Below are 26891 nucleotides of genomic sequence, written 5' to 3' on the forward strand. Positions count from 1 at the left end.
ATGCCCAGTAGTGGGATTGCTGGGTTGTATGGTAGTTTTATTTGTAGTTTTTTAAGGAACCTCCATATGGTTCTCCATAGTGGCTGTATCAATTTACATTCCCACCAGCAGTGCAAGAGTGTTCCCTTTTCTCCACACCCTCTCCAGCATTTATTGTTTCTAGATTTTTTGATGATGGCCATTCTGACAATGTGAGATATCTCATTGTAGCTCTGATTTGCATTTCTCTAATAATTAATGTTGTTGAGCATTCTTTCATGTGTTTGTTGGCAATCTGTATATCTTCTTTGGAAAAATGTCTATTTAGGTCTTCTGCCCATTTTTGGATTGGGTTGTTTGTTTTTTTGTTATTGAGTTGCATGAGCTGCTTGTAATTTTGGAGATTAATCCCTTTTCAGTTGCTTTATTTGCAAATACTTTCTCCCATTCTGAGGGTTGTCTTTTGGTCTTGTTTATGGTTTCCTTTGCTGTGCAAAAGCTTTTAAGGTTCATTAGGTCCCATTTGTTTATTTTTGTTTTTATTTCCATTTCTCTAGGAGGTGGATCAAAAAGGATCTTGCTGTGATTGATGTCATGGAGTGTTCTGCCTATGTTTTCCTCTAAGAGTTTGATAGTTTCTGGCCTTACATTTAGGTCTTTAATCCATTTTGAGCTTATTTTTGTGTATGGTGTTAGGGAGTGTTCTAATCTCATACTTTTACATGTACCTGTCCAGTTATCCCAGCACCACTTATTGAAGAGGCTGTCTTTTCTCCACTGTATATTCTTGCCTCCTTTATCAAAGATAAGGTGACCATATGTCCGTGGGTTTATCTCTGGGCTTTCTATCCTGTTCCACTGATCTATGTTTCTGTTTTTGTACCAGTATCATACTATCTTGATTAGTGTAGCTTTGTAGTATAGTCTGAAGTCAGGGAGCCTGATTCCTCCAGCTCCATTTTTTGTTCACAAGATTGCTTTGGATATTCGGGGTCTTTTGTGTTTCCATACAAATTGTGAAATTCTTTTGTTCTAATTCTGTGAAAAATGCCAGTGGTAGTTTGATAGGGATTGCACTGAATCTGTAGATTGCGTTGGGTAGTAGAGTCATTTTCACACTGTTGATTCTTCCAATCCAAGAACATGGTATATCTCTCCAACTATTTGTATCATCTTTAATTTCCTTCATCAGTGTCTTATAATTTTCTGCATACAGGTCTTCTGTCTCCTTAGGTAGGTTTATTCCTAGATATTTTATTCTTTTTGATGCAGTGGTAAATGGGAGTGTTTTCTTAATTTCACTTTCAGATTTTTCATCAATAGTGTATAGGAATGCCAGAGATTTCTGTGCATTAATTTTGTATCCTGCTACTTTATCAAATTCATTGATTAGCTCTAGCAGTTTTCTGGTGGCATCTTTGGGATTCTCTATGTATAGTATCATGTCATCTGCAAACAGTGACAGCTTTACTTCTTCTTTCCTGATTTGGATTCCTTTTATTTCTTTTTCTTCTCTAATTGCTGTGGCTAAAACTTCCAAAACTCTGTTGAATAAGAGTTGTGAGAGTGGACATCCTTGTCTTGCTCCTGATCTTAGTAAATGGTTTCAGTTTTTCACCACTGAGGACAATGTTGGCTGTGGGTTTGTCATATATGGCCTTTATTATATTGGGGAAAGTTCCCTCTATGCCTACTTTCTGCAGGGTTTTTATCATAAATGCGTGTTGAATTTTGTCGAAAGCTTTCTCTGCATCTACTGAGATGATCATATGGTTTTTCTCCTTCAATTTGTTAGTATGGTGTATCACGTTGATTGATTTGCGTACATTGAAGAATCCTTGCATTCCTGGAATAAACCCCACTTGATCATGGTGTATGATCCTTTTAATGTATTGCTAGATTCTCTTTGCTCTTATTTTGTTGAGGATTTTTGCATCTATATTCATCAGTGATATTGGTCTCTAATTTTCTTTTTTTTGTAGTATCTTTGTCTGGTTTTGGTATCAGGGTGATAGTGGCCTCGTAGAATGAGTTTGGGAGTGTTCCTCCCTCTGCTATATTTTGGAAGAGTTTGAGAAGGATGAGTGTTAACTCTTCTCTAAATGTTTGATAGAATTCACCTGTGAAGCCATCTGGTCCTGGACTTTTGTTTGTGGGAAGATTTTTCATTACAGTTTCAATTTCATTACTTGTGATTGGTCTGTTCATATTTTCTGTTTCATTCTGGTTCAGTCTTGGAAGGTTAGATCTTTCTAAGAATTTATCCATTTCTTCCAGGTTGTCCATTTTATTGGCATAGAGTTGCTTGTAGTAGTCTCTTAGGATGCTTTGTATTTCTGCGGTGTCTGTTGTAACTTCTCCTTTTTCATTTCTAATTTTACTGATTTGAGTCCTCTCCCTCTTTTTCTTGATGAGTCTGGCTAATGGTTTATCAATTTTGTTTATCTTCTCAAAGAACCAGCTTTTAGTTTTATTGATCTTTGCTATTGTTTTCTTTGTTTCTGTTGCATTTATTTCTGCTCTGATTTTTATGATTTCTTTCCTCTGGTAACTTTGGGTTTTGTTTCTTCTTCTTTCTCTAGTTCCTCTAGGTGTAAGGTTAGATTGTTTATTTGAGATTCTTCTTGCTTCTTCAGGTAGGATCGTATTGCTATAAACTTCCCTCTTAGAACTACTTTTGCTGCATCCCATAGGTTTTGGATTGTTGTGTTTTCATTGTCATTTGTCTCTAGGTATTTTTTGATTTCCTCTTTGATTTCTTCAGTGGACCTCTTGGTTATTTAGTAACATACTGTTTAGCCTCCATGTGTTTGTGTTTTTTACGTTTTTTTTCCCTGTAATTCATTTCTAATCTCACAGCATTGTAGTCAGAAAAGATGCTTGATGCTTGATATGCTTTCAATTTTCTTAAATTACTGAGGCTTGATTTGTGACCCAAGATGTGATCTATCCTGGAGAATGTTCTGTGCACACTTGAGAAGAAAGTGTAATCTGCTGGTTTTGGCTGGAATTTCCTATAAATATGAATTAAATCTATCTGGTCTATTGGGTCATTTAAAGCTTGTGTTTCCTTATTAATTTTCTGTTTGGATGATCTGTGCATTTGTGTAAGTGAGGTGCTAAAGTCCCCCACTATTATTGTGTTACTGTCAATTTCCTCTTCTATACTGGTTAGCAGTTGCCTTAGATAATGAGGTGCTCCTATGTTGGGTGCATATATATTTATAATTGTTATATCTTCTTCTTGGATTGATTCCTTAATCATTATGTATTGTCCTTCTTGTCTCTTGTAACATTCTTTATTTTAAAGTCTATTTTATCTGATATGAGTATTGCTACTCCAGCTTTCTTTTGATTTCCAGTTGCATGGAATATCTTTTTCCATCCTCTCACTTTCAGTCTGGATGTATCCCTAGGTCTGAAGTGGGTCTCTTGTAGACAACATATATATGTGTCTTGTTTTTGTATACATTCAGCATGCCTGTGTCTTCTGGTTGGAACAGTTAATCCATTCACGTTTAAGGTAATTATCGATATGTATGTTCCTATGACCATTTTCTTAATTCTTTTGGGTTTGTTTTTGTAGGTTCTTTTCTTCTCTTGTGTTTCCCACTTAGAAAAGTTCCTTTAGCATTTGTTGTAGAGCTGGTTTGGTGGTGCTGAATTCTCTTAGCTTTTGTTTGTCTGTAAAGCTTTTGATTTCTCCTTCGAATCTGAATGAGATCCTGGCTGGGTAGAGTAATCTTGCTTGTAAGTTCTTCCCTTTCATCACTTTAAATATGTCATGCCATTCCCTTCTGGCTTGTAGAGTTTCTGCTGAGAAATCAGCTGTTAATCTTATGGGAGTTCCCTTGTACGTTATTTGTCGTTTTTCCCTTGCTGCTTTCTATAATTTTTCTTTGTCTTTAATTTTTGCCAATTTGATTACTATGTGTCTCCGCGTGTTTCTCCTTGGATTTTTCCTGTATGGGACTCTTTGTGCTTCCTGGACTTGGGTGGCTATTTCCTTTCCCTTATTAGGGAAGTTTTCAACTATAATCTCTTCAAATATTTTCTCTGGTCCTTTCTTTCTCTCTTCTCCTCCTGGGACCCGTATAATGCGAATGTTGGTGTGTTTAATGTTTTTCCAGAGATCTCTTAGGCTCTCTTCATTTCTTTTCATTCTTTTTTCTTTATTCTGTTCTGCAGCAGTGAATTCCACCGTTCTGTCTTCCAGGTCACTTATCCATTCTTCTGCCTCAGTTATTCGGCTATTGATTCCTTCTAGTGCATTTTTCATTTCAGTTATTGTATTTTTCATCTCTGTTTGTTTGTTCTTTAATTCTTCTAGGTCTTTGTTAAACAGTTCTTGCATCTTCTCGATCTTTTCCTCCATTGTTTTTCCGAAGTCCTGGATCATCTTCACTATCATTATTCTGAATTCTTTTTCTGGAAGGTTGCCTATCTCCACTTCATTTAATTATTTTTTCTAGGGTTTTATCTTGTTCCTTCATCTGGTACATAGCCCTCTGCCTTTTCATCTTGTCTATCTTTCTGTGAATGTGGTTTTTGTTCCATAGGCTGCAGGACTGTAGTTCTTCTTGCTTCTGCTGTCTGCCCTCTGGTGAATGAGGCTATCTAAGAGGCTTGTGCAAGTTTCCTGATGCGAGGGACTGGTGGTGGGTAGAGCTGGCTGTTGCTCTGGTGGGCAGAGCTCAGTAAAACTTTAACCCGCTTGTCTGCTGATGGGTGGGGCTGTGTTCCCTCCCTGTTGGTTTTTGGCCTGAGGCGACCCAACACTGGAGCCTACCCGGGCTCTTTAGTGGGGCTAATGGTGGACTCTGGGAGCACTCACGCCAAGGAGTACTTCCCAGAACTTCTGCTGCCAGTGCTCTTATCCTCACAGTGAGCCACGCCCACCACTGCCCCACCCCCTGCAGGAGACCCTCCAACACTAGCAGGTAGGTCTTGTTCAGTCTCCTATGGGGTCACAGCTCCTTCCCCTGGGTCCTGATGCACACACTACTTTGTGTGCCCTCCAAGAGTGGAGTCTCTGTTTCCCCCAGTCCTGTAGAAGTCCTGCAATCAAGTTCCGCTAGCCTTCAAAGTCTGATTCTCTAGGAATTCCTCCTCCCATTGCCAGACCCCCAGGTTTGGAAGCCTGACGTCGGGCTCAGAACCTTCACCCCAGTGGGTGGACTTCTGTGGTATAAGTGTTCGCCAGTCTGTGAGTCACCCACCCAGCAGTTATGGGATTTGATTTTATTGTGATTGCGCCACTTCTACCATCTCATTGTGGCTTCTCCTTTGTCTTTCGATGTGGGGTATCTTTTTTGCTGAGTTCCAGCATCTTCCTGTTGATGACTGTTCAGCAGTTAGTTGTGATTCTGGTGCTTTCACAAGAGGGAGTGAGAGCACATCCTTCTACTCCACCACCTTTAACCAATCTCCAGTTTTTTTTATTTTTGGCTGCGTTGGGTCTTCATTGCTGTGCATGGGCTTTCTCTAGTTGGGGCCAGTGGGGGCTACTGTTCCTTGCTGTGCGCAGGCTTCTCATTGTGGTGGCTTCTCTTGTTGCAGAGAACGGGCTGTAGGCATGCGGACTTAAGTAGTTGCTGCACGCGGGCTCTAGATTGCAGGCTCAATAGTTGTGGTGCACTGGCTTAGTTACTCCGCGGCATGTGGTATCTTCCTGGACCAGGGCTCGAACCGTGTCCCCTGCATTGGCAGGTGGATTCTTAACCACTGTGCCACCAGGGAAGTCCCTTCCCTCAGTTTTATTCCTTGTTTTTATCTTAAGCAACATGAAGAGTCTTTTTTTTTTTGCACATAAAAATCTTTTAGGTGTTTATGGAAATTCTTACTAAATGAAGAAGTTTGCTGTTTGTCCCAGATATCATTAGCCTGTACTACCTATATGAGCTTGTCTAGCTAGACTGACTCCTTGTTATGTAGGTGTCTGGGAGATTTGTTCCACCAACAGATGTGATCCCCCAAAATCTACAGACTCATGCATTTTGTTAACAATTGCTAATTATTGCTTTTTTCAAATGTAAATTAGTTTGAAGTATTTAAAAGCCATATAGTTATATTTTGTTATCAAGACACAGATCCAGAATTGTTCAATTCCAACAAGCGTAGTTTTCTATGAATGTATTAAACTTGTAATCCAAAGCACTTTCAAGGCACATGAAAATTTTAACAGTATATAATTCTGGCTAAGATTTGTTGAGGGCCTACTAAATGTTAGTTTTTAGGGTGAAAATGGGCTGTTTTTATTTAATCTTCACAAACCTATGAAATAGTCCCATTTGCAGAAGAGAAAATTGAGTGTCACTAAGGTAAAATAAGTTATCCAACGTCACACAATTAGAAAAGTGTCACAACCAAGTGTCGATCCTAGAGAGGTACACTTCAGAGCCTGCTTTTTTGAACCACTATCTCATACTGCCTGCTAGTCTGGTTATTGTTTCTTTTCTTTCTTTTTTTTAATAGCAACAAACATGGTTCAACTTGGATGCTTATGAAAATACCTTGAATATACACCCATTTACCATACTTTTCAAGTAAAAGAAAAAAAACAGATTGACTTTGCAGAATTAAAATACATTTTTAAATGAGGTCATTTGATTTTTTTAAGAGAAAAAGCATCCAATAAATGAAAGTCAATAAATATCTTTTGAGTCTGGACAGTGAGTGAGGAGATGTTTTAGGCCTGGGGATAAAGAGTTAACAATACAAAGTAGCCTCAAATTGCATAGTTTTGGCAAATAGCAATTAGGGCAAGCAGTAGAGGATGATGGGGGGTGGGGGGGGCACGTGGTTAGGGAAGAACTCTCTGGGAGGATAATATCTGAGCTGAGAAAACAGCCAGGGAACACTGAAGGAGAGAGGGTTGCAGACAAAAGGAATATGCTATACACAGACCTGACAGGAGTCTGGCCAGTTTGAGAGGTGGAAAGATTTGCAAGTCTGGAGCATAATGAACAAAGGGGAGGACCAAGGAGAATAGGGTCACACAGAGAGAGGAAAGAGGTCATGTATGGTAGGAAGTGAAAATTATATTGTAGTTGCAGGAAAATAATATTAAGCATAGGGATGACCTGCAATAGATGGTCAATGATTTGGTAAAATAATTTCTGAAGCAGACAGCTCCTCCAGTTACAGACACATTCTATCAAGGCAGAGAAAAGAGGAAAACAGTAGGGAATGAAGACCTTACCTATACATTTATATCGTTATATATGACTCCACCTAAATCATTCCTGAATAAAGGCTGAACATTAGAGAAATATGCAGTAGTTGAAGCAGAGATTTACAAACTGATGTTCCTAACCCTAGGCATTTCTCTTTTGCTTCCAACGTGAAAATAAACATCAAATTATTTTATGCAGGTGACTCATTTAGATTGAAAAATTCTACACATTAAAAATCTGAAGAAATGATAGGAAGAGATAAATAAGAGCTTACAATCTGGTTAGATCCATACAATTTCTTATGGAACAAGCTGGTACTAAGATTTAGAGGTAGGTTGGGGAGGGGATGAAGAAACTTCTTTAAAATAAGTATGGCATTTTAAAAACAACTTGGAAGAAAAGTCTCTATCTCTATCTCATCATCTATCTATCATCATCATCCCTATCTCATCACATTTCATATTGTTTGATTGAAAATACATCAAATTCTGGGGGCTTCCCTGGTGGCGAAGTGGTTAAGAATCCACCTGCCAATGCAGGACACACGCGTTTGAGCCCTGGTCTGGGAAGATCCCACATGCCGTGGAGCAACTAAGCCCGTGCGCCACAACTACTGAGCCTGTGCTCTAGAGCCCATGAGCCACAACTACGGAGCCCGCATGCTACAACTACTGAAGCCTGCATGCCACAACTACTGAAGCCCGCACACCTAGAGCCCGTGTTCCACAACAAAAGAAGACACCGCAACGAGAAGCCCATGCACTGCAAGGAAGAGCAGCCCCCACTTGCCGCAAGTAGAGAAAGCATGCACACAGCAACAAAGACCGAATGCAGCCAAAAATAAATAAATAAAATAAATAAATATATTTAAAAAATAAAGAAAAGAAAATACATCAAATTCTGAGATCAGGAGAAATCTTCTTTCTTTTTTTTTTTTTTAAACCACTTCTTTTTTATTGAAATATAGTTGACATACAATGTTATGTTAATTTCAGGTGTACTACATAATGATTTGACATTTGCAATACATTACAAAATGACCAGGATAAATCTAGTAACCATCCGTCCCCATACAAAGTTATTACAATATAATAAATCATATTTCTTATGATTACATAAGAATCATAAGATTCTTGCATTCTGTGTATTACGTCCCCATGACTTATTTATTATAGAACTGGAGGCTTGTACCTCTTAATCCCCTTCACTATTTCACCTACATTCCCATCCCTGCCCTTCTGGCAACCACCTCTTTTTTCTCTGTATCTATGACTCTGTTTTCATTTTGTTTTGTTTGTTTGTTTTGTTTTTTAGATTCCATATATAAGTGAGATCATACAGTATTTGTCTTTCTCTATCTGACTTCTTTCACTTAGCATAACACCCTCTAGGTCCGTCTATATTGTCGCAAATGGAAAAATTATTGATACTTTTTCTATGACTAAAGTATTTCATTATACATATACCCCACATCTTCTTTATCCACTTGTCTATCATCGAACGCTTGGGCTGCTTCCATATCTTTGCTATTGTAAATAATGCTGCAATGAACATTGAGTGCATATATCTTTTCGAATTAATTTTTTTGTTCTTTTCAGGCAAATACGATACATATAAGTGAAATTGTTAGGTCACATGGCAGTTCTATTGTTAATTTTTTGAGGAACCTCCACACTGTTTTCCATAGTGGCTGCACCAGTTGACAATCCCACCAACAATGTTTGAAAGTTCCCTTTTCTCCACATCCTCACCAACACTTGTTATTTGTTTAGGAGAAAGCTGATTTCTAAAGTACTCTTTCTACCAAGGGACCTGGTAGAGTTCATTGTACTCTACTGAGTAACAATTATGTTATTTAGGTGAAGAGATAAGGGGAAGTCCACGGAAGTGACTGAGGGAAATACTGGGCAGAGGAGGCTCATTAACTGTAATGCTCCGGAATCATGAGAATTTGTGTTAAGACAGTTGCCACAATTCCTGGTGACTTATCTGTGGCCATGAGCCCCAGTGTCACCTGGGACAAGTCTGGAGGTTCTGCTGAAAAAGATTCAGGGAGAAAACAGATATGTGGGACTCCAGCCATCTCCCTATAAAAAGCAACAATAGCTACCTATTTCAGATTTTTTAAAATATCTTTAAATATTTAAATATGTTAAACATTTTAAAATAACTAAATATTTAGAATATATTTTCATCTAAGAATGCAAAGTTGTTTTGCCTTAGAATTCTGAACCCAGCTTACTTGTATGAAAACAATATCCCCAAATTTAATGGGTACAATATCGCTGATATCTTCTCATATTTACAGTATCGTATATTACAAAGCATCTTTTCAAGTTCATTACCTCATTTGATTCTCATAATAGCCCCATGCTTAGCCAAAACAAATATAATTTGTACTATTTCTGTTTGAGAGACAAGAATATTAAGTCACAGAAAAGTGAGTTGGTTGCCAATGAGACTCAAAATACAGATCAACTAATTCCAAGTCCTGTGTCCTTTCTTTATATAACTAGCCCCGTGGTTCTCCAAGTGTGATCCCTAGACCAGGAGTATCAGCACTCACCTGGGAACTTGTAGGAAATGCAAATTGCAGGTCCTACTCCAGACATAATGAATCAGAAATTCTAACAGTGGGGCCCAGCACACCTAACAAGTCCCCCAGGTGACGCTGATGCCTGTGAGTTCAGAAACCGTGGTACTAGATGGTAGTGATTCTCCAGCCCATGAGAGCAGTGTGAGGAAAACTTCCTGTAAGAGGAAAGTACACATTCATTCCCCATAATTTCCATGATAACTTCATCAGCCTCACATGTGCTGGTAGACGATTATCAGTCATGTAGCTGTGGCCCAGACCCTTATACTACTGTCTCCGACCTATGACATTACTTAATAAATCGCTTGACTACCTGACTCTTCATTGTATTGATTTCATTTGATAAAATGAGTTGGAAACCAGTTTTACTTAGTGTGATCATCACGATAAAGGGTCAGAGCCCATGGTCAGATAGATTTCAGGCCAAGGAAAAACAAATTTTTGTCTGAATTAAAAGCAAACCCATTAAGAGAATCCACTATCTGAAATTTCTCCTTGATAGTACTTTTGGTTGTTTTATATTATATTATTATTTTAATTTTTACTTTCTCAAGACTCTATTCAATCATTGGAAGTCTGTAAAGCAAATATAAAATGCAAATCTAAGCTATAATTTTAGTATGGCCTTTGGCTGGGATTTTTAAAACAACATCTCAAAAAGTAAAATACTACATATTTCATTTAATCTAAGGTGTCATCAATTAGAGCACAAAATAATTGTGACCGTGTTTTTACAAACCACTATGTAAATTAAAAAAAAAAACATTGCCCATCCAACAATTAAATGCCATCAAATGTAAGAGGTAGTCCGATTCAGACATGTTAAAGTATGAAAAAGTATCAATGAAATATAGCATGTATTTTACTGTACAGTTGCAGCTGTCATCCTCCTTCAGGATGTATGTATTTTATTTTCAAAAGCAATGTTGACCTGGCCCCAGTTATGGTACAGTTACAGTAATTTTGCTCTTCAAAGTTAAGCAGTAGTCATCGTAGCCTAAGGATTGTTTCATGACCTCAGTAACTAAGCACTGCAGATGGAAAATATTCTTCTATAATTTGGTATCTGAGCTGTCATGTGGTATAAGGAAACAGGCAATTGAGTGAGAAAATGAAGGCAGGGGAACAGTAAAACATGGAGCACTCACTGAATAAATCTTTTCGTTGTCATTTAAAAATAAAATCATTCCCAAATCTAAGATTTGTAATTTTTTACATGCTGACATTTTCCCTTCTTAATTAACTATGCTGCTTCTTTATACTGACTGTTAGTTACATATAAGGAAGCCATGTTGCATAAGACATTTCTGAATATAAATGTCGTGTAAATCCACTTCCCCCTGTCTTTGCAGGGGGCAATGTACTTGCTTAAGAGCACAACAAAGAGAGGTACTGGTATGCAGAAATTTTGAGCCAAAGACAAAATGAGTCCCTAACTAGATCTTGCACAGAAAGCTTCATGAAAAACAGTGCACACGGTCTGCAAAATGGTTAAGTTCCCATATGTTAAAAGAGCTCTGGTTACTTTTTTGACTTGGAGAATTTTATTTAAATAAGAACATTTTTGTTGTGAAAATTTCCTTTTATTTTTTCTGTATTTTCTCAATTTGGAATAAGTTTCTACAGTAATTAAAAACTCTACTTACTTATCTGGGATATTTTTAATAACCCACTGAGCCAAGTGGAAAATATGCTGAGCTGGAAGTTAAAAGACATGAGATCAAGTTGTGGTTTTGTTATTCCTCAGCTCTGTGAGCAAGTCACTTAATTTTTCTGTCACTTTTTTTTAAATTTGGAAGTTACGTGACTGTTAAATCCATGATTGCAGGGTACAAAAAAAAAGAGTGCTTCATATATATTATCTCATTTAATCATAAAAATGAAATGAGAAAATGCAGGGAAGTACTGTGTACAGTGCCTAGCACAGAGTAAACACTCAACGATTTCCAGTAGGTATTATTACTGTACCATCAATAAAAACAACACTGCCAGAACGAAATTAATGTTCCCTTTCCAGGTAAGAAAACAATCTTCAAGATGTTGAAATGACATTCCTGTGGTCTTTCTAAGGGCCCAGGCCAGGATTATGACTTGTCTACTGGATGACCAGCCTGTGCTTTCAACCTCAGAGCCATGGTGCCCTCCACAGTCATTCAAAGCATAGCCATTCAGATGGGCTTTGAATAGCCCATCTTTTCGATTTAAATTTAATTCCCAAAGTACTGCATAAAAACACCTTAAAATTATAATATTTTATCTATCACATGATTTCTAGCACATTCTTTTTTCCTTAAAGTTTGGATGAGACTTGAAGAATTTTAGTACCCAATAGCCTCTCTGCCAATTTTAACTTGAAAGGAAGGGGTGTATATACAAAGTGTAAAATGGTAAAGAGAAGAGGAAAGAGCAGATTTGTGGGTGTATGTGGTTGTGAGACAAGGGACATGGACTGCAGTTTGAGGAATAGTTATGGAAGGTAGAAGGCATTCTTTCCTTCTTCAGCTGCCTCCCTCCATGTTTGTAAGTGCTTCATACTGAAAAAGAGACAGAAGCCCAAACTGACTAGAAAAGTCAGGTAAGGTAACACCCAGGCAACAGGAGACTTGTGAAGGGATGTTCACTTCCACACTATTCACAATAGTGAGAACCTGGAAACAACGTAAAGGTCCATTGATAGGAGGATAGATAATGTACACTATGGTGTCTGTCCATAATGGCCCAGTACAGAGAAATTAAAAGGATATATAAACATTCATGAGCATATGTCAAAACAAAGATATTAAAAGTGAAAAAAAGCAACTTCCTTAAACTATATGTACAGAATAACATAAATACTTACCTTTAGCTATATATGGTAAATTAAAAACCATACTCACTAAAATAATACTGTAGAGTGTGTGTTTGCGTGCGAGTGTGTGTGTGTGTGTGTGTGTACTGGAAAGTACACAAATTATGACAGTGGCTATGAGGGGAATGGGAATAAGACTTAGAGACTGTGATTCAGTGATTAAAGGGAAGTCCTCACTCATCTGCAATTTTTATTTCTTTTATAAACAAAAGATTTGGAGTAAACATAATAAAAATATTTAGCTGCTGCCAATTCTGAATAGTGGAAGTAATAAAGTTGTTATATAATTCTCTGTATTATACATCTTTTATATCACCCAAAATAAAAAAAATTTAGAACGGATGCATGATTTTAGAAAAAATTTCTGATTTCCCAAATTACACTAGTTTATTCTCTCTAAAATGATGACATAGCAATGTGCAAATCCTTGATATGATGTTTATAATGTCCGTGTGACTCCCAGTTATCAGATATGAAGATTAGCTTGCCCTGCAACACATATCTGAAGTTTGTTTTACAGATAAGAAATCTTTGGAAAAACTGAACACTCATTTTTTTATTGTCTACTTCAAAGTTCAGTAATATATAACAAAATAATTATGCCAGGCATAATGGGAGAAGCAAATCAGCAAGTAGAAAGAGACAAACTATTCTCAGCTTCAAGGTAAAGATCGTGGGTATGTGTGTGCGTGTGTATTTGAAGTGAAGCTTATGGATCCCTTCTCAGAATGTTTTAAAATGTGCACAATAAAGTACACAGAAAACAAAATAAACTACTATAGAAAGGAGCTACCAAAATATGGAGGAAAGCCATGGTGTAATACATCTAATTCTATATTACTGCATCAAAGAACTAATTAAGCAGCCGGTCTGACATATATCATCACTTCAAAGTAATGGTGAGAATAACTGATCATTGGAAATATCTACACAACAGTAAAGTGATATGAAAATAGCTGCCATTTCTATTGGTGACAAGGCTACCTATTTTACTGATAAAGCTATGGTTTGTTGCCTATATTTATAATGGGAGAAAATACATTCCTAAATTCATACAGCTAATAAGGGGCAGGATTAGTAAAAATAATGTAGTTTTTTCCCATCCAAGTTCATGAGCCCCATGAATTCTATCCATGGATTCCCAGGAGGCCTGCAGACTCAAATTTAAGAACGTCTGGGACAGAAATATGCCCACCATCCATTCTTCTACCTTTACTTCCAAACTACTGCTTAAATTTACGGCAGTTGGAAAATTAGATAATCAAGTATGCTAGTTATATATGTAAAGAATTAAGCAGAATCTCAGTAAGGGCAAGAAGGCATATCTATACATTTATAAGTGGACCTTCTGCATCAATTTTTGCATTTCAGAAGTTCTTCTGTATGTTTTTTGATTCTTAACTGTGTTTCAGATAGTTCAGTTGCTAAAAATGCACCACTGGATAATTTCTTCTGCATCAGCATATTAATAATGTCAAGATCCAAGCACACCTCAATATACCAAGACAAACTGCAGAGTTCTTAGGCAGGCAGTGCCTGAGTTATCCTCACTACAAAATAATGATGTCTCATTTCTTTAAAAAGCATTGTAATTTATTCCAATTGCCCCCAGACTAATTACAATGTGAGAATGCATGTGGATATGAAAATGTGAGACGAAGGTACTTCTCCTCCTAACCTGACTTTTAACTGAATGGACATATGCTTTTTATTCACCTAGAATCCTGAATAGCTTCCTAGGACCATTCTGACCATTTTGTTCAAATAAGAGTATAAAATTCTTCTTACATTTGCATTGTGTATTTTGTGTCCAAATACATCATCTAAAATCTCAGACTTCTGTTGAATGTTTAGAATTGTTGAAATGATATCCACAATAAAATTCAAAACTATTACCTCACAATGCTTAATCATTTATTCCTTATGTTGTAGGTATAATTATTATTTCCCTACTCTCCTACTTTTTTTTTGTCTGATTAAGAAACTAACTTGATTACAAAATTAATTAGGAACAAAGTTGAGATTTAAACATAGATCTTCTGACCCCCCCCAAACGAGCTCTTCTGCACTCTCCCATATTTTTTCACACTTATTTCAGGTATATTATTTAAAGGAGTCACTCTCCCCATCCTGTTTTTCTGAGGAGAGATGAAATGAGTTTTCTCACCATCTAGATTCTAGCAGTTGTTAATACTCAGTGCTTCTGCCCAAGGCCCATTATTAAGGAAATCATTACTTCCCATTTAATATTTACATTACTTTCAATAATATTTCTATTAAAGGAAATACTGAATAAGTGACCATTGTCAGAAACACAGGTTTGTGTTCATTAAAATATTATAGGAGTTATAAATATGTAGTCTAAGACCTGGAAATAAGTAGCAGTGATAGAGGGATAGCAATACCAAAACCAAAAATAATCATGAACTCCCAATTCAAGTAGCATCAAATATACTGGAAGAAAGGGTCTGACTTAGCTAAGAAATCATGGGTTCATTTTACTTTTACTCATTAAAAAAAAATAATAAAGTTACTTAGACTATGTGCCAGGTGCTAGTCCAGCGTCTGAGGAAACAGCACAGAAGTATATAACAGAGGTTAATCTGATGGTAGATGGATGGGAGGATACTTTGAACAATCAACCAGCATGATATTCCCCCAATTTCCACCCTAATATAAAAGAACAGAAGCAGTTCAAGTTTAAGGTTGATCTTTCATGAAGTGACATTTGGTAGGTGTCTTCCAGATACTTCTTTTCTCCACACCTGTTTGCTGTGGCCTGAAATTCTATTATGAGAAGACAAAGCATTGTTGCCACAATTGCAGAAAAATAATAAAAGATTCAACTGCCAAACAGAACTAACACACTAGCTGGAATGTACTCATTTTAAAAAGTATCATCAGGTAATAAAACACACAGTGAATATGATCAAGTCCTTTACAGGTTTTGATAATGGGGAGAAAATTAGAGACCTCGGACAGCCATGGACATTTTAAGGTAAAAGTAGAATCATTAGTGAGGGAAGAACAAGTAAAAATGAAAATCTACTTATAGTTCTGGCTCAGTCTGCCTTCAACTCTATGGACAAATAAAATGTGTAGGCAAAAAAAAAAAAAAAAATGTGTAGGCAGAGGACACTGTGAACCAGACCCTCCTGAATATGCACAAGAGAAGCACAAACATCCATCATTAGCAGATGAAGTAGATTAGAATAGCCTCAGATGTTTAACGAACTTGTTTCCTGGCACTTATTTGTTGACTGGCTTAGCACTCAACTTCTTAGAGACTTATTTCTGGAGAATTAACTAATGAAGGAATTTTTGTCCTTCCCTAAGATTAACTCACAGCTAAGTACCAATTCATTTAGACAGGTATCTGCCCCACAATAGTGTATCTCCCTGACAGACATTCCACAAGGGAAAAAGGAATGAGAGGATCACTAAAAAGGATGAAACATTCTATCAAGGAGAAGATGGTAATTCAAAACTCTAAGACATGTTATTTGATTTTTTCCCCGACTATTACCTATTCTTTGTTTGTCAAAATAACACTTGTGTATTGGCTGAGGGAAGTGGTTTCTATCTCAAGGACTATAAAACTACTCTCTGTTTATAAAAAGAGCATGTGTTTTTTTTTTTTTTTAATCACACATGGCTATCATCTCACAGTGATTTTTGCATTATTCCAAAGAAAGGAAAGTTCTTACACGATAAAAGCAATTTGCACATAGGAGTTCACTACCTGAAGCCATGGAAAACAGAAAATATACAGATGTACTGAAAAGAAAGAAAAAATATGTTTTGTTGTAAAATGAATTTGAACTAAAGAAACTTTTTTTTTTTTTTTTTTGCAGTACGCGGGCCTCTCACTGTTGTGGCCTCTCCCATTGCGGAGCACAGGCTCTGGACGCGCAGGCTCAGCGGCCATGGCTCACGTGCCCAGCCGCTCCGCGGCATGTGGGATCCTCCTGGACCAGGGCACGAACCCGCGTCCCCTGCATCGACAGGCGGACCCTCAACCACTGTGCCACCAGGGAAGCCCAAGAAACTTTTTTTTTTAATGGTGACAACACTGTTAAGCCAGGGGGTGCTGCAATATGGTGAATCAATTTTACTGTTTGAAGATGGCACTTAGTTGTTATGCCAAACTTCTTAAACTGTAACCTGAAGACAATAAGATCCAAACAAGAGTATTTAAAAAGATAAGCTGATAACTTTAAGGTAAAGTTTGATGTAAGGTTTAGGGTAGGACACAAAGATACTCATTCCATTCAGCTTGGGCCTTAATCCTGGTGGTTAATTGAAAGAACAGCATAGATTTCAAATAATTAATTCAGCTAATTTATTTAAAACTTCGGCACAAACAAATCTGAATATTTGTATTCTACTCTCACAGCAAAGAATGTTCAATATGTGAAGAGATGAGAGGAGAAAAGAGGAAGAAAAATACTACTAGCCAAGAATCAACTGTAATTTTAAATTACCTCTATATGTGAGCTGAGACTTTTGTCAAAGTATCAACCAATACTTAAAAAAAAAAATCAGGGAATTAATTAGATGTTTAAAAACAAAAACACTTTTACTTTGACTTATCTTTTCCTTTCAGGATTATCAAACAAAAGGTTTTTTAGAGGATTTATTCAATGTGCTAAGACAAAATTTTGGCATCTCTGACAAGACAGTATCCTCCAAACTACTCTCTAAAATCCTTAAACATTCTACTTCGGTCAAGGGTGGGTTTTGCAGGAATGGGAAAGACATGTGTTTCTTTAATTTCTACCTGCTTTTTACTTTAGGTTTTAGCCCATTTCTAGCCTCATTTTGGGACTCCCCTCAAATGGAGAATGACTTCTGGCATGGGACAGTGAAGGACCAATATTAATTGTCGGTCCAGACCAAAGCAATATAAATGCATTTGACAGGTGGTTAGAAAGGAAAAAAGGAGACCCAGGTGTGCACTATTTGGGGAATAACTGTACAGTGGTCCAGTAATCCTAACCTCTACCCAGTTAGGATGGCAGCATCTGTAGAAAATATAGCTGGCAAACTGAGACCTGCATGAGACGATCTATACAAAAAGTTGCTCATACATGATGTCCTGCTGTTTTTTCATTTAAGTAGCATGGGACTATTCGGTGTCTGTCACAGACTGCTTGTGGTTCAGGGTCTTGGGCACCAAAGTGGCCTCTGTAGTGCGCACACAAGTTCTCTATTCTCATGCATTTTATGAAACGTGTTTCTTTGTGGAAAACATCCAGTTAAAGCTTATGCAATTTCATCTAACTACAAATTCAGGATAAGCACTTGGATTTTAACCCCAAGTATTTCAGATGGTAAAATAAATTCATTTTCTCATTTATGAAATACGTGAACTGTTTTAGATAGCCTTTACCACAGCCTCTTTGGTTTCTAAGATTGCCTCTCCTCATTGTGTATCTTTTCCTTATTAAACAGTATATACTCAACAAAGGGTCAATTTTTAAAATTTGTATCTGTGTTTTTCTTAGGAAACAAGTCAGCTAGTAAGGAAGCAATGTTCTGTTGAATAGAAAAGACAAAGAAGAGAAGAAATAGATGAGGGGTGGTGGGGGGACTGGAGAAATTATAGATAAACTTATCCTGGGATAGAAAACAACGAAGAGCATCCCCCCAAATGATAAAGGAAACACAACATAAAGAAGGTCTTGGTGCACTGTATTAAAGCTAACAAGAGGTAGAAACTTCCAAGATGACATTTGAGATTTGAATTTGAATTTGACTTGGCAAAACATGAACAAATAAACAAGCAAACAAAAAGATTAGTTCCTTCCAGCTAGTTCAGACTTGTTACAACTTTTCCCCTTGGCAGGGAGAAAGACCCAAATATAGACATTCCTCCCTCTGAGGGAGATTCTTGGATTTAATGGCAAAGGACACCTTTTCTAGATTTCCATCTTTGCACCATGTGTTTTCTATTGTTTGGGTTTTTCTCAATTTAGGGTACAAGCATTTTTTTCCCCTTTATTTAGACTAAACTATTCACCAGTCTTGACCCAAATGAGGTTTATCTGCAGTGAAAAGACTGACTTCCATGTGAGGGGGATTCCACAAAGAAAAAGGTTAATAAAAATATGTGATGTGAACAAACAGCTCTCTATTCAATTTTACCAAAACTGTGAATTATGCTTTGTTTGTGTTTGTAGAGCTGCCTCTTTCAATATATTTTCAATAGACAATAAGGCACCAAGAATGCTGAGTAAATAACAGATGTTAAAAATAGCTACTACCTAACAATGTTACTGGAAGAATTAAAGTGCAGAAAACTCTGTCACATGTAAAGCCAATTTAAAACAAAGGCTGGCATAATACTGGTTCTTTGGTTCTTTTCAAATTAATAAAACACATTTGCTCCAAATACATCTCTCTCACTTAAAACTATTTGGGTTGTTTTCAGTTTGTTTCTTTTCAACCCCCACTAAAATACACAATAGTGGATACTATTCTTGGTGTAATTTTGCTTTTTTCCTTCATCTTTAAAAAAATATATATATCCAGAGTGCCAGCATACATCTGCATGTGTGGACTATACACATGCCTTGTTTTCATACTTGGAGAGCACGGAAATTCTTCTTAAAGACTCTTTATACCAGATTCCATTAGGTCATGTTATTCAAATACAATATGACACAAAATTCATTTGTTCATTTGGTGTCTAGCTGCTAAGGGATACAGCCAAAAAGTTAACCTTTGCAGAACAACAGAATACCAGTAGAGATCCTGATCATTGCCCATAGGCATGTACAGAACCTCTGAGCAAGGGGAACTACACTTTTGTATTAAAACCTAGAAGAGCATAGCATTATTGGGAAACAGCTATTTCTACCCCATATACAATGAAATAAATGCAGTGACTTCCATTCTACTTGCAAAAGCCCAGTAGCTTTTCTAGACCTCTCAAGTCATGTAACATATTTTAAACAGAAGCCCTATCACTTCTGCCTTTAAATAGCAAAACACAACTTCTGAAAAACCAAAGGTTCTGAAATGTCCCTTCAAGCCCACCAAAGGCAATGATTTAACTTTGTTTTTCTTAAAGGCCAATTTCTACAGAGGAATGAATCTGACAAAGCAGTAAACACCATCTAAAATCATTTTTGAAAGTCTCACCTAAGTTACTATTCACATGTAAAAAATGCTATTACTTACATTTTGCTGTCACTTTGTAGCCCCCCAGAGGAGGGGCGTGGCCTTCTAATGCATCAAATCCAGCAGAAACCAGGACCATGTCTGGATCAAACTCTTTGGCCACAGGTTTCACTATAGTCCTGCACGGTAAAAAGGCAACCAGTTACCCATGGGAATGGCAAATCCTTTAAAAATTGTGCAGTGAAAATGACTTGGTACAACCTCAAGAACATCCCAAGAATAAAGAAAAGGGGAAAAGAAAACACTATTTGAATGGACCAAAAATTTAACATTTTCTTAATACTGAATCACTGTTATTTTAGCATCCCAATTCAGTCTTTTTTTCTCCAAATTAAAAAAAAAATGCTTTGCAGGTACATTCTAAAGCCCATCATATTACATGAACATCTGTGGCTGTTTTATCCCACTGCCTATAAAAAATTGCTTCTTCCAAGGGAGTGACTAATGTTTTACAGAGGAAAGTCGAAGCTTTAGTGAAAACCCGGCTTGCTCCAGTTAGTGAGAACTTGGTGTAAATTTGAACTATAAATTTCTTTTGGGAAAAAGTTGCTTTTCCAACTTTTTTTAAGAAACATTTTAAAATGTTTGTCGTGGTAGGGGGTGACTCTTGCAAAGGAAAAACACGAAATTCCTTTAATAGAATCCAGATTATAATGTTAAGTGAGTCCAAGGTCAGAGGCACCAGGAATGTGGCAGTCTCATCCCTGACAGCAGCCCCTGCTGGTCCCACTCAGACACTTCAGCACTTACCTCCTCAGCCTTCTCAGCCTTCCCTAACCCCTTCCTCCTCAGAGCTGGATTTGAGAGAGAATGACTAGTGGATGCTCGTGGGCTTTATAAAACCAAATGTTTTTTTGGTGCGGGCTTCAAGACCAGTGTGCCATCATTTAAATACAAAATTTCAAAGACTAATGAAATGGGAATAGTTCACACTACCGTGAATTTAAAAATTAGTAAGTTCTCTTTTGTGTGTTTGGGAGAAACAACTAGACCAAATATTAAAATAGCTATCCTTGAATGATGACACAATTAAGTTCTTCTAACTTTTGAATATTTGCAAATTTCCCAGATTTTTTACAATGACCACATATTAATTTTATACTTAAATCTTTTTGCATGTAAACAAGTTGTTCACATTATAAAATAAAAAAATACTTATTTGAAACTTACCTAGAGATAAAAATGAATTAAGTATCTTTCGTAACTGTACTATTGTCATAAAAGTATAAAAGTTCAATCCTTCAAAATCATAAATGTACATGTAAGTGACTTCCACGGTAGCCTTGCCAACATTTAGAAAGCTACTTATACCTGAATTGGCCCATCTGTGAAAGTGAAAATTTAATTTTGTTTACCATGTACCACTTCATTATTTTACTCTTCAGTAAAATTAAGAATCTCTAATACAGCTACATTATCAGGAGAGATATTCAATACTTTTCCTTCCTAATAATACCAATAATTTTTACAAAAGTGTCACATGTTATGAAGTCGCTACTTTTATATGTGTGAAATAGCCATGTTATGTATGTTGCTGGAATATTAGATATTGGAATAAATTGTCTCAAAGAATCAAGAGTGTTTTACCAAGGTACTCCATCTATTTAGCTTGATTAATCCTATGTACAATCTTAGAGAACAAACACTACTCTTAGGAAAATATGGAGGTAGATGATTAAGCAATGCTGTCCCTTCAGTCACATGCATTACAGTAACCATGCATTATAGTTTTCCATCTCTTTTCCCTCTCTTTGGAAGATTTCTCCCCCTACTCTTCTTTCTCCCCAGTCAATCTATACTTGTAAGATTAATTGAAGGATAGACATCCTTCAAGGCACAGCTCACTTACTACCTTCTCCATAAAGGCTTCTCTCTACATATGGATATAAAATATATATGGGGCCTCCCTGGTGGCGCAGTGGTTGAGAGTCCGCCTGCCGATGCAGGGGATACGGGTTCGTGCCCCGGTCTGGGAGGATCCCATATGCCGCGGAGCGGCTGGGCCCGTGAGCCATGGCCGCTGGGCCTGCGCGTCCGGAGCCTGTGCTCCGCAACGGGAGAGGCCACAACAGTGAGAGGCCCGCGTACCGCAAAAAAAAAAAAATAAATAAAATAAAAAATAAAATAAAATATATATGTATATATTTTTGGAAGACAAAGATAGAACAGGAGACAAGGTCTGCCAACATAATTTTAGAATATGGGAAACCTACAGATGATCTACGGAGGGGAAAGCTGAAGCATAAGTGTAAATCTACAGAGAGGAAGCCACAAAAAGCAAGCTGACTTTTCTCTGTCTTCCTGGAGGAACAAACTGGCCAAAGAGAAAATAACTAGAGAGACTGACATTTCTGAGTCACTCAGATCAACAGTCAGGTTTTTTCCTCTTTTTTCCTATAGTGAATTCACCAGTCAAAAAGGCCCCCTCAGTTATACAGAGCTCTCAGTTATCTTTTCAATGCCCCTTTCGCAAATATAATGGACTGTGTGAAGAAAGTTTCTAGCATGAAAGACAAGTAACATGCAAACAAATGAATAAATGAAAGGGAACTCTGCAAACAAGAGAAAATGCAGGGAAGAGACTATAATTACAGAAATTTAGATTATCCTCAAAGACATAAGATAGTACATCTATGAAATGAAAAGAGGGTGCTGTTAAGAAAAAGAAGAAACAGCAAACAAAATGTGTAATAGACTGTTTAGAAGATAAAGTTGACAAATTCTGTCAGAAAGTACAACACAAAACGGAGATGTGAAAAATAGGCAAGAAACTTGAAGGACCCATTTAGTAAATTATGTTATGAAGGAAAGTCTAAGGAAAATATTTAAAAAATTATAAACTCATATACATCCAAGCTGCAAAACTGAGCAGATAATAGAGTTTCAGATATTTAAAATATCAAACAAAAAGATATTATCTCCCACAAACATTATCAAAGGAAGGTATTGGATGCCTCCATCAAAATGAAGGCATAAACTAAAAAAGAGAATGAGACACAAACCATTCCCTCCAACAAAACATTTTTATAAATGTCCATTTTTGCCAAAATTAAAAAAAAAAAAGATCTAACCTTAGAACAAAACAGAAATTTGGTCTGCAATTGGAAATTTGGTATGGACTGGAGTAGGTTTTCATTCCAATGCAACTATTTTGTTAATAAAGACCTTACCCACTTACAGAGGAAATATGTTTATCTGGAGATATGCCACGTATCTCCAAATATACAGAATCCACTAGTTTCTGTCTGAAGTAAATACCACATTTGTTATGTATGTTATTCCTGAATATACAAACATGGATTTTACAATTTCACACAGGCTTTCAAAATGCTCTGTTTCACAAGACTAATCCTATACACTTGAATTCACTCCAAAAAATAAAGAAAAATGGAAAATTTGAAAAAAAATACATCACTTGATAAACTTCTTCCATTTAAAAATATACATGCTTAGAATTGTGTCCGAGCAGTAGCTGTTTGTTGAATGAGTTAGTGATGCACGATTATAAAAGTTGTGTAACGCTGCGCTACAATAGATTCTGGGTATTGAAGAACTCTATAATAACAGGTGCTTATTGGTGGTGATATTGATAAGGTTCATTCAGGCATTTTAACAAGTATGGATTCAGTGTCTCCATGTTGCAAATACTGTTTGGATTAAAGATGTGCTAAATTTTGAACTGAAACTTATTTATTTTCCCATTGTTAGTATTAAACTCTTTAATACTCAGTTCTCTGATAAACTGATGAGACTAAGACTCCACAGATCTCCTTATTGTGGCAAATATTTTAGCAATGTACAAGGAAGTGTCTGTACTCTTCTTTTTATGTTAGTCTAGATTGATTTTTATTCAAAAGATCTATCATGTTTGAAAGACTGAAAACATACTGGGAGTACTGACTGGGGAAAATAATATAATTTTTCTTAAATAGAACAAATCCTCAAAGGCATTTATTTAAAATTTTATCTGAATTATTGGATTTTCTGGTAAAAGACAGCAAACAAAGCATATGTGTTATTCCCTCATTATTTCCCAATATCCCACTGAAAGAAAATTATAAAAATATACAAATGAACTCATGGTTTTAAATATATATCAGGTAAACAGACTCAGAAAAACCTTTAGATATGTGTGTATGTATGGGTTACTATGTATTTCCTAAAAGCAATAACAGCGCAGTAGCAAACAGCACATTTAGCATCAATCTTCAGAAAAAGGATCCAGGGGAGGAGCTTCATGATGGCAGAAGAGTAAGACATGGAGATCTCCTTCCTCCAAACAAATACATCAGAAATACATCTACATGTGGAACAACTCCTACAGAAAACCTACTGAAGGCTGGCAGAAGACCTCAGACCTCCCAGAAGTCTGAGCTGTGTGGACAACAGGTTCTTTGTGCTCCAGCCAGGTGTCAGGGCTGTGCCTCTGAGGTGGGAGAGTGGAGTTCAGGACACTGGTCCACCAGAGACCTCCCAGATCCATATAATATCAAATGGTAAAAACCTCCCAGAGATCTCCATCTCAACGCCATGACTCAGCTCCACACAACGACCAGCAAGCGATAGTGCTGGACACCCTATGCCAAACAACTAGCAAGACAGGAACAGAACCCCATCCATTAGCAGAGAGGCTGCCTAAAATCATAATAAGGTCACAGACACCCCAAAACAAACCACCAGACATGGGCCTGCCCAACACAAAGACAAGATCCAGCCTCATGTGCCAGAACAAAGACACTAGTACCCTCCACCAGGAAGCCTACAAAACCCACTAAACCAACCTTAGCCACTGGGGACAGACACAAAAAAAAGGAAACTACGAACCTGCAGCCTGCAAAAAGGAGACCCCAAACACAGTAAGTTAAGCAAAATGAGAAGACAAAGAAACACAAAACAGATGAAGAAGCAAGGTAAAAACACACCAGAACTAACAAATGAACAGGAAATAGGCAGTCTACCTGAAAAAGAATTCAGAATAATGATAGTAAAGATGATCCAAAATCTTTGAAATAGAATGGAGAAAATACAAGAAACATTTAACAAAGACCTACAAGAACTAAAGAGCAAACAAACAATGATGAACAACACAATAAATGAAATGAAAAATTCTCTAGAAGGGATCAATAGCAGAATAACTGAGGCAGAAAAACGGATAAGTGACCTGGAAGATAAAATAGTGGAAATAACTACTGCAGAGCAGAATAAAGAAAAAAGAATGAAAAGAATTGAGGAAAGTCTCAGAGACCTCTGGGACAACATTAAACACACCAACATTCAAATTATAGGGGTCCCAGAAGAAGAAGAGAAAAAGAAAGGGACTGAGAAAATGTTTGAAGAGATTATAGTTGAAAACTTCCCTAATATTGGAAAGGATATAGTTAATCAAGTCCAGGAAGCACAGAGAGTCCCATACAGAATAAATCCAAGGAGAAATACGCCAAGACAAATATTAATCAAACTGTCAAAAAGTAAATAAAAAGAAAAAATATTAAAGGCAGCAAGGGAAGAAGAACAAATAACATACAAGGGAAGCCCCATAAGGTTAACAGCTGATCTTTCAGCAGAAACTCTGCAAGCAAGAAGGGAGTAGCAGGACAGATTTCAAGTGATGAAAGAGAAAAACCGACAACTAAGATTACTCTACCCAGCAAGGATCTCATTCAGATTTGATGGAGAAATTGAAACCTTTACAGACAAGTGAAAGCTAAGAGAATTCAGCACAACCAGACCAGCTTTACAACGAATGCTAAAGGAACTTCTCTAGGCAGGAAACACAAGAGAGGAAAACACCTACAATAACAAACCCAAAACAATTAAGAAAATGGTAATAGGAACATACATATCGATAATTACCTTAAATGTAAATGGATTAAATGCTCCAATCAAAAGACATAGACTGGCTGAATGGATACAAAAACAACACCCGTATGTATATATGCTGTCTACAAAAGACCCACTTCAGACTTAGGGACAAATACAGACTGAAAGTGAAGGGATGGAAGAAGATATTCCATGCAAATGGAAATCAAAAGAAAGCTGGAGTAGCAATTCTCATATCAGACAAAATAGACTTTAAAATAAAGACTATTAGAAGAGACAAAGAAGGACACTACATAATGATCAAGGGATCAGCCTGAGAAGAAGATATAAAAATTGTAAATATTTATGCACACAATGTAGGAGCACTTCAAAATATAAGGCAAATACTAACAGCCATAAAAGGGGAAATCGACAGTAACACAATCATAGTAGGGGACTTCAACACCCCACTTTCACCAATGGACAGATCATCCAAAAGGAAAATAAATAAGGAAACACAAGCTTTAAATGGTACATTAAACAAGATGAACTTAATTGATATTTATAAGACATTCCATCCAAAAACAACAGAATACATACATTCTTCTCAAGTGCTCATGGAATACTCTCCAGGATAGATCATATCTTGGGTCACAAATCAAGCCTTGGTAAATTAAAGAAAATTGAAATTGTATCAAGTATCTTTTCTGACCACAACACTATGAGACTAGATATCAATTACAGGAAAAAATGTGTAAAAAATACAAACACATGGAGGCTAAACAATACATTACTTAATAACCAAGAGATCACTGAAGAAATCAAAAAGGAAATCAAAAAATACCTAGAAACAAATGACAATGAAAACAAGATGACCCAAAACTTATGGGATGCAGTAAAAGCAGTTCTAAGAGGGAAGTGTATAGCAATACAATCCTACCTTAAGAAACAAGTAACATCTCAAATAAACAACCTAACCTTACATCTAAAGCAATTAGAGAAAGAAGAACAAAAAACCCCTGAAGTTAGCAGAAGAAATCATAAAGATCAGATCAGAAATAAATGAAAAAGAAATGAAGGAAACAATAGCAAAGATCAATAAAACTAAAAGTTGGTTCTTTGAGAAGATAAACAAAATTGATAAACCATTAACCAGACTCATCAAGAAAAAGAGAGAGAGGACTCAGAGCAATAGAAGTAGAAATGAAAACGGAAAAGTAACAAGTGACACTGCAGAAATACAAAGGATCATGAGAGATTACTACAAGCAACTATATTGCAAAAAAATGGACAACCTGGAAGAAACGGA

General features: G+C 36.7%; 1 protein-coding gene across 1 annotated transcript in view; it reads right to left on the reverse strand.

Moving 5' to 3' along the window:
- The window catches only part of HDAC9 (histone deacetylase 9), a 582852-nt gene that overhangs the window by 131250 nt on the left and 424711 nt on the right, over positions 1 to 26891 (reverse strand). The window contains exon 22 of the mRNA XM_081243377.1: positions 19784 to 19902. Coding sequence (XP_081099503.1) covers positions 19784 to 19902 — 119 coding nt within the window. The remainder of the gene's footprint in view (positions 1 to 19783; positions 19903 to 26891) is intronic.

Source organism: Mesoplodon bidens (assembly GCF_964165515.1).
Source record: "Mesoplodon bidens genome assembly, chromosome: 9".
Classification (NCBI taxonomy): domain Eukaryota; kingdom Metazoa; phylum Chordata; class Mammalia; order Artiodactyla; family Ziphiidae; genus Mesoplodon; species Mesoplodon bidens.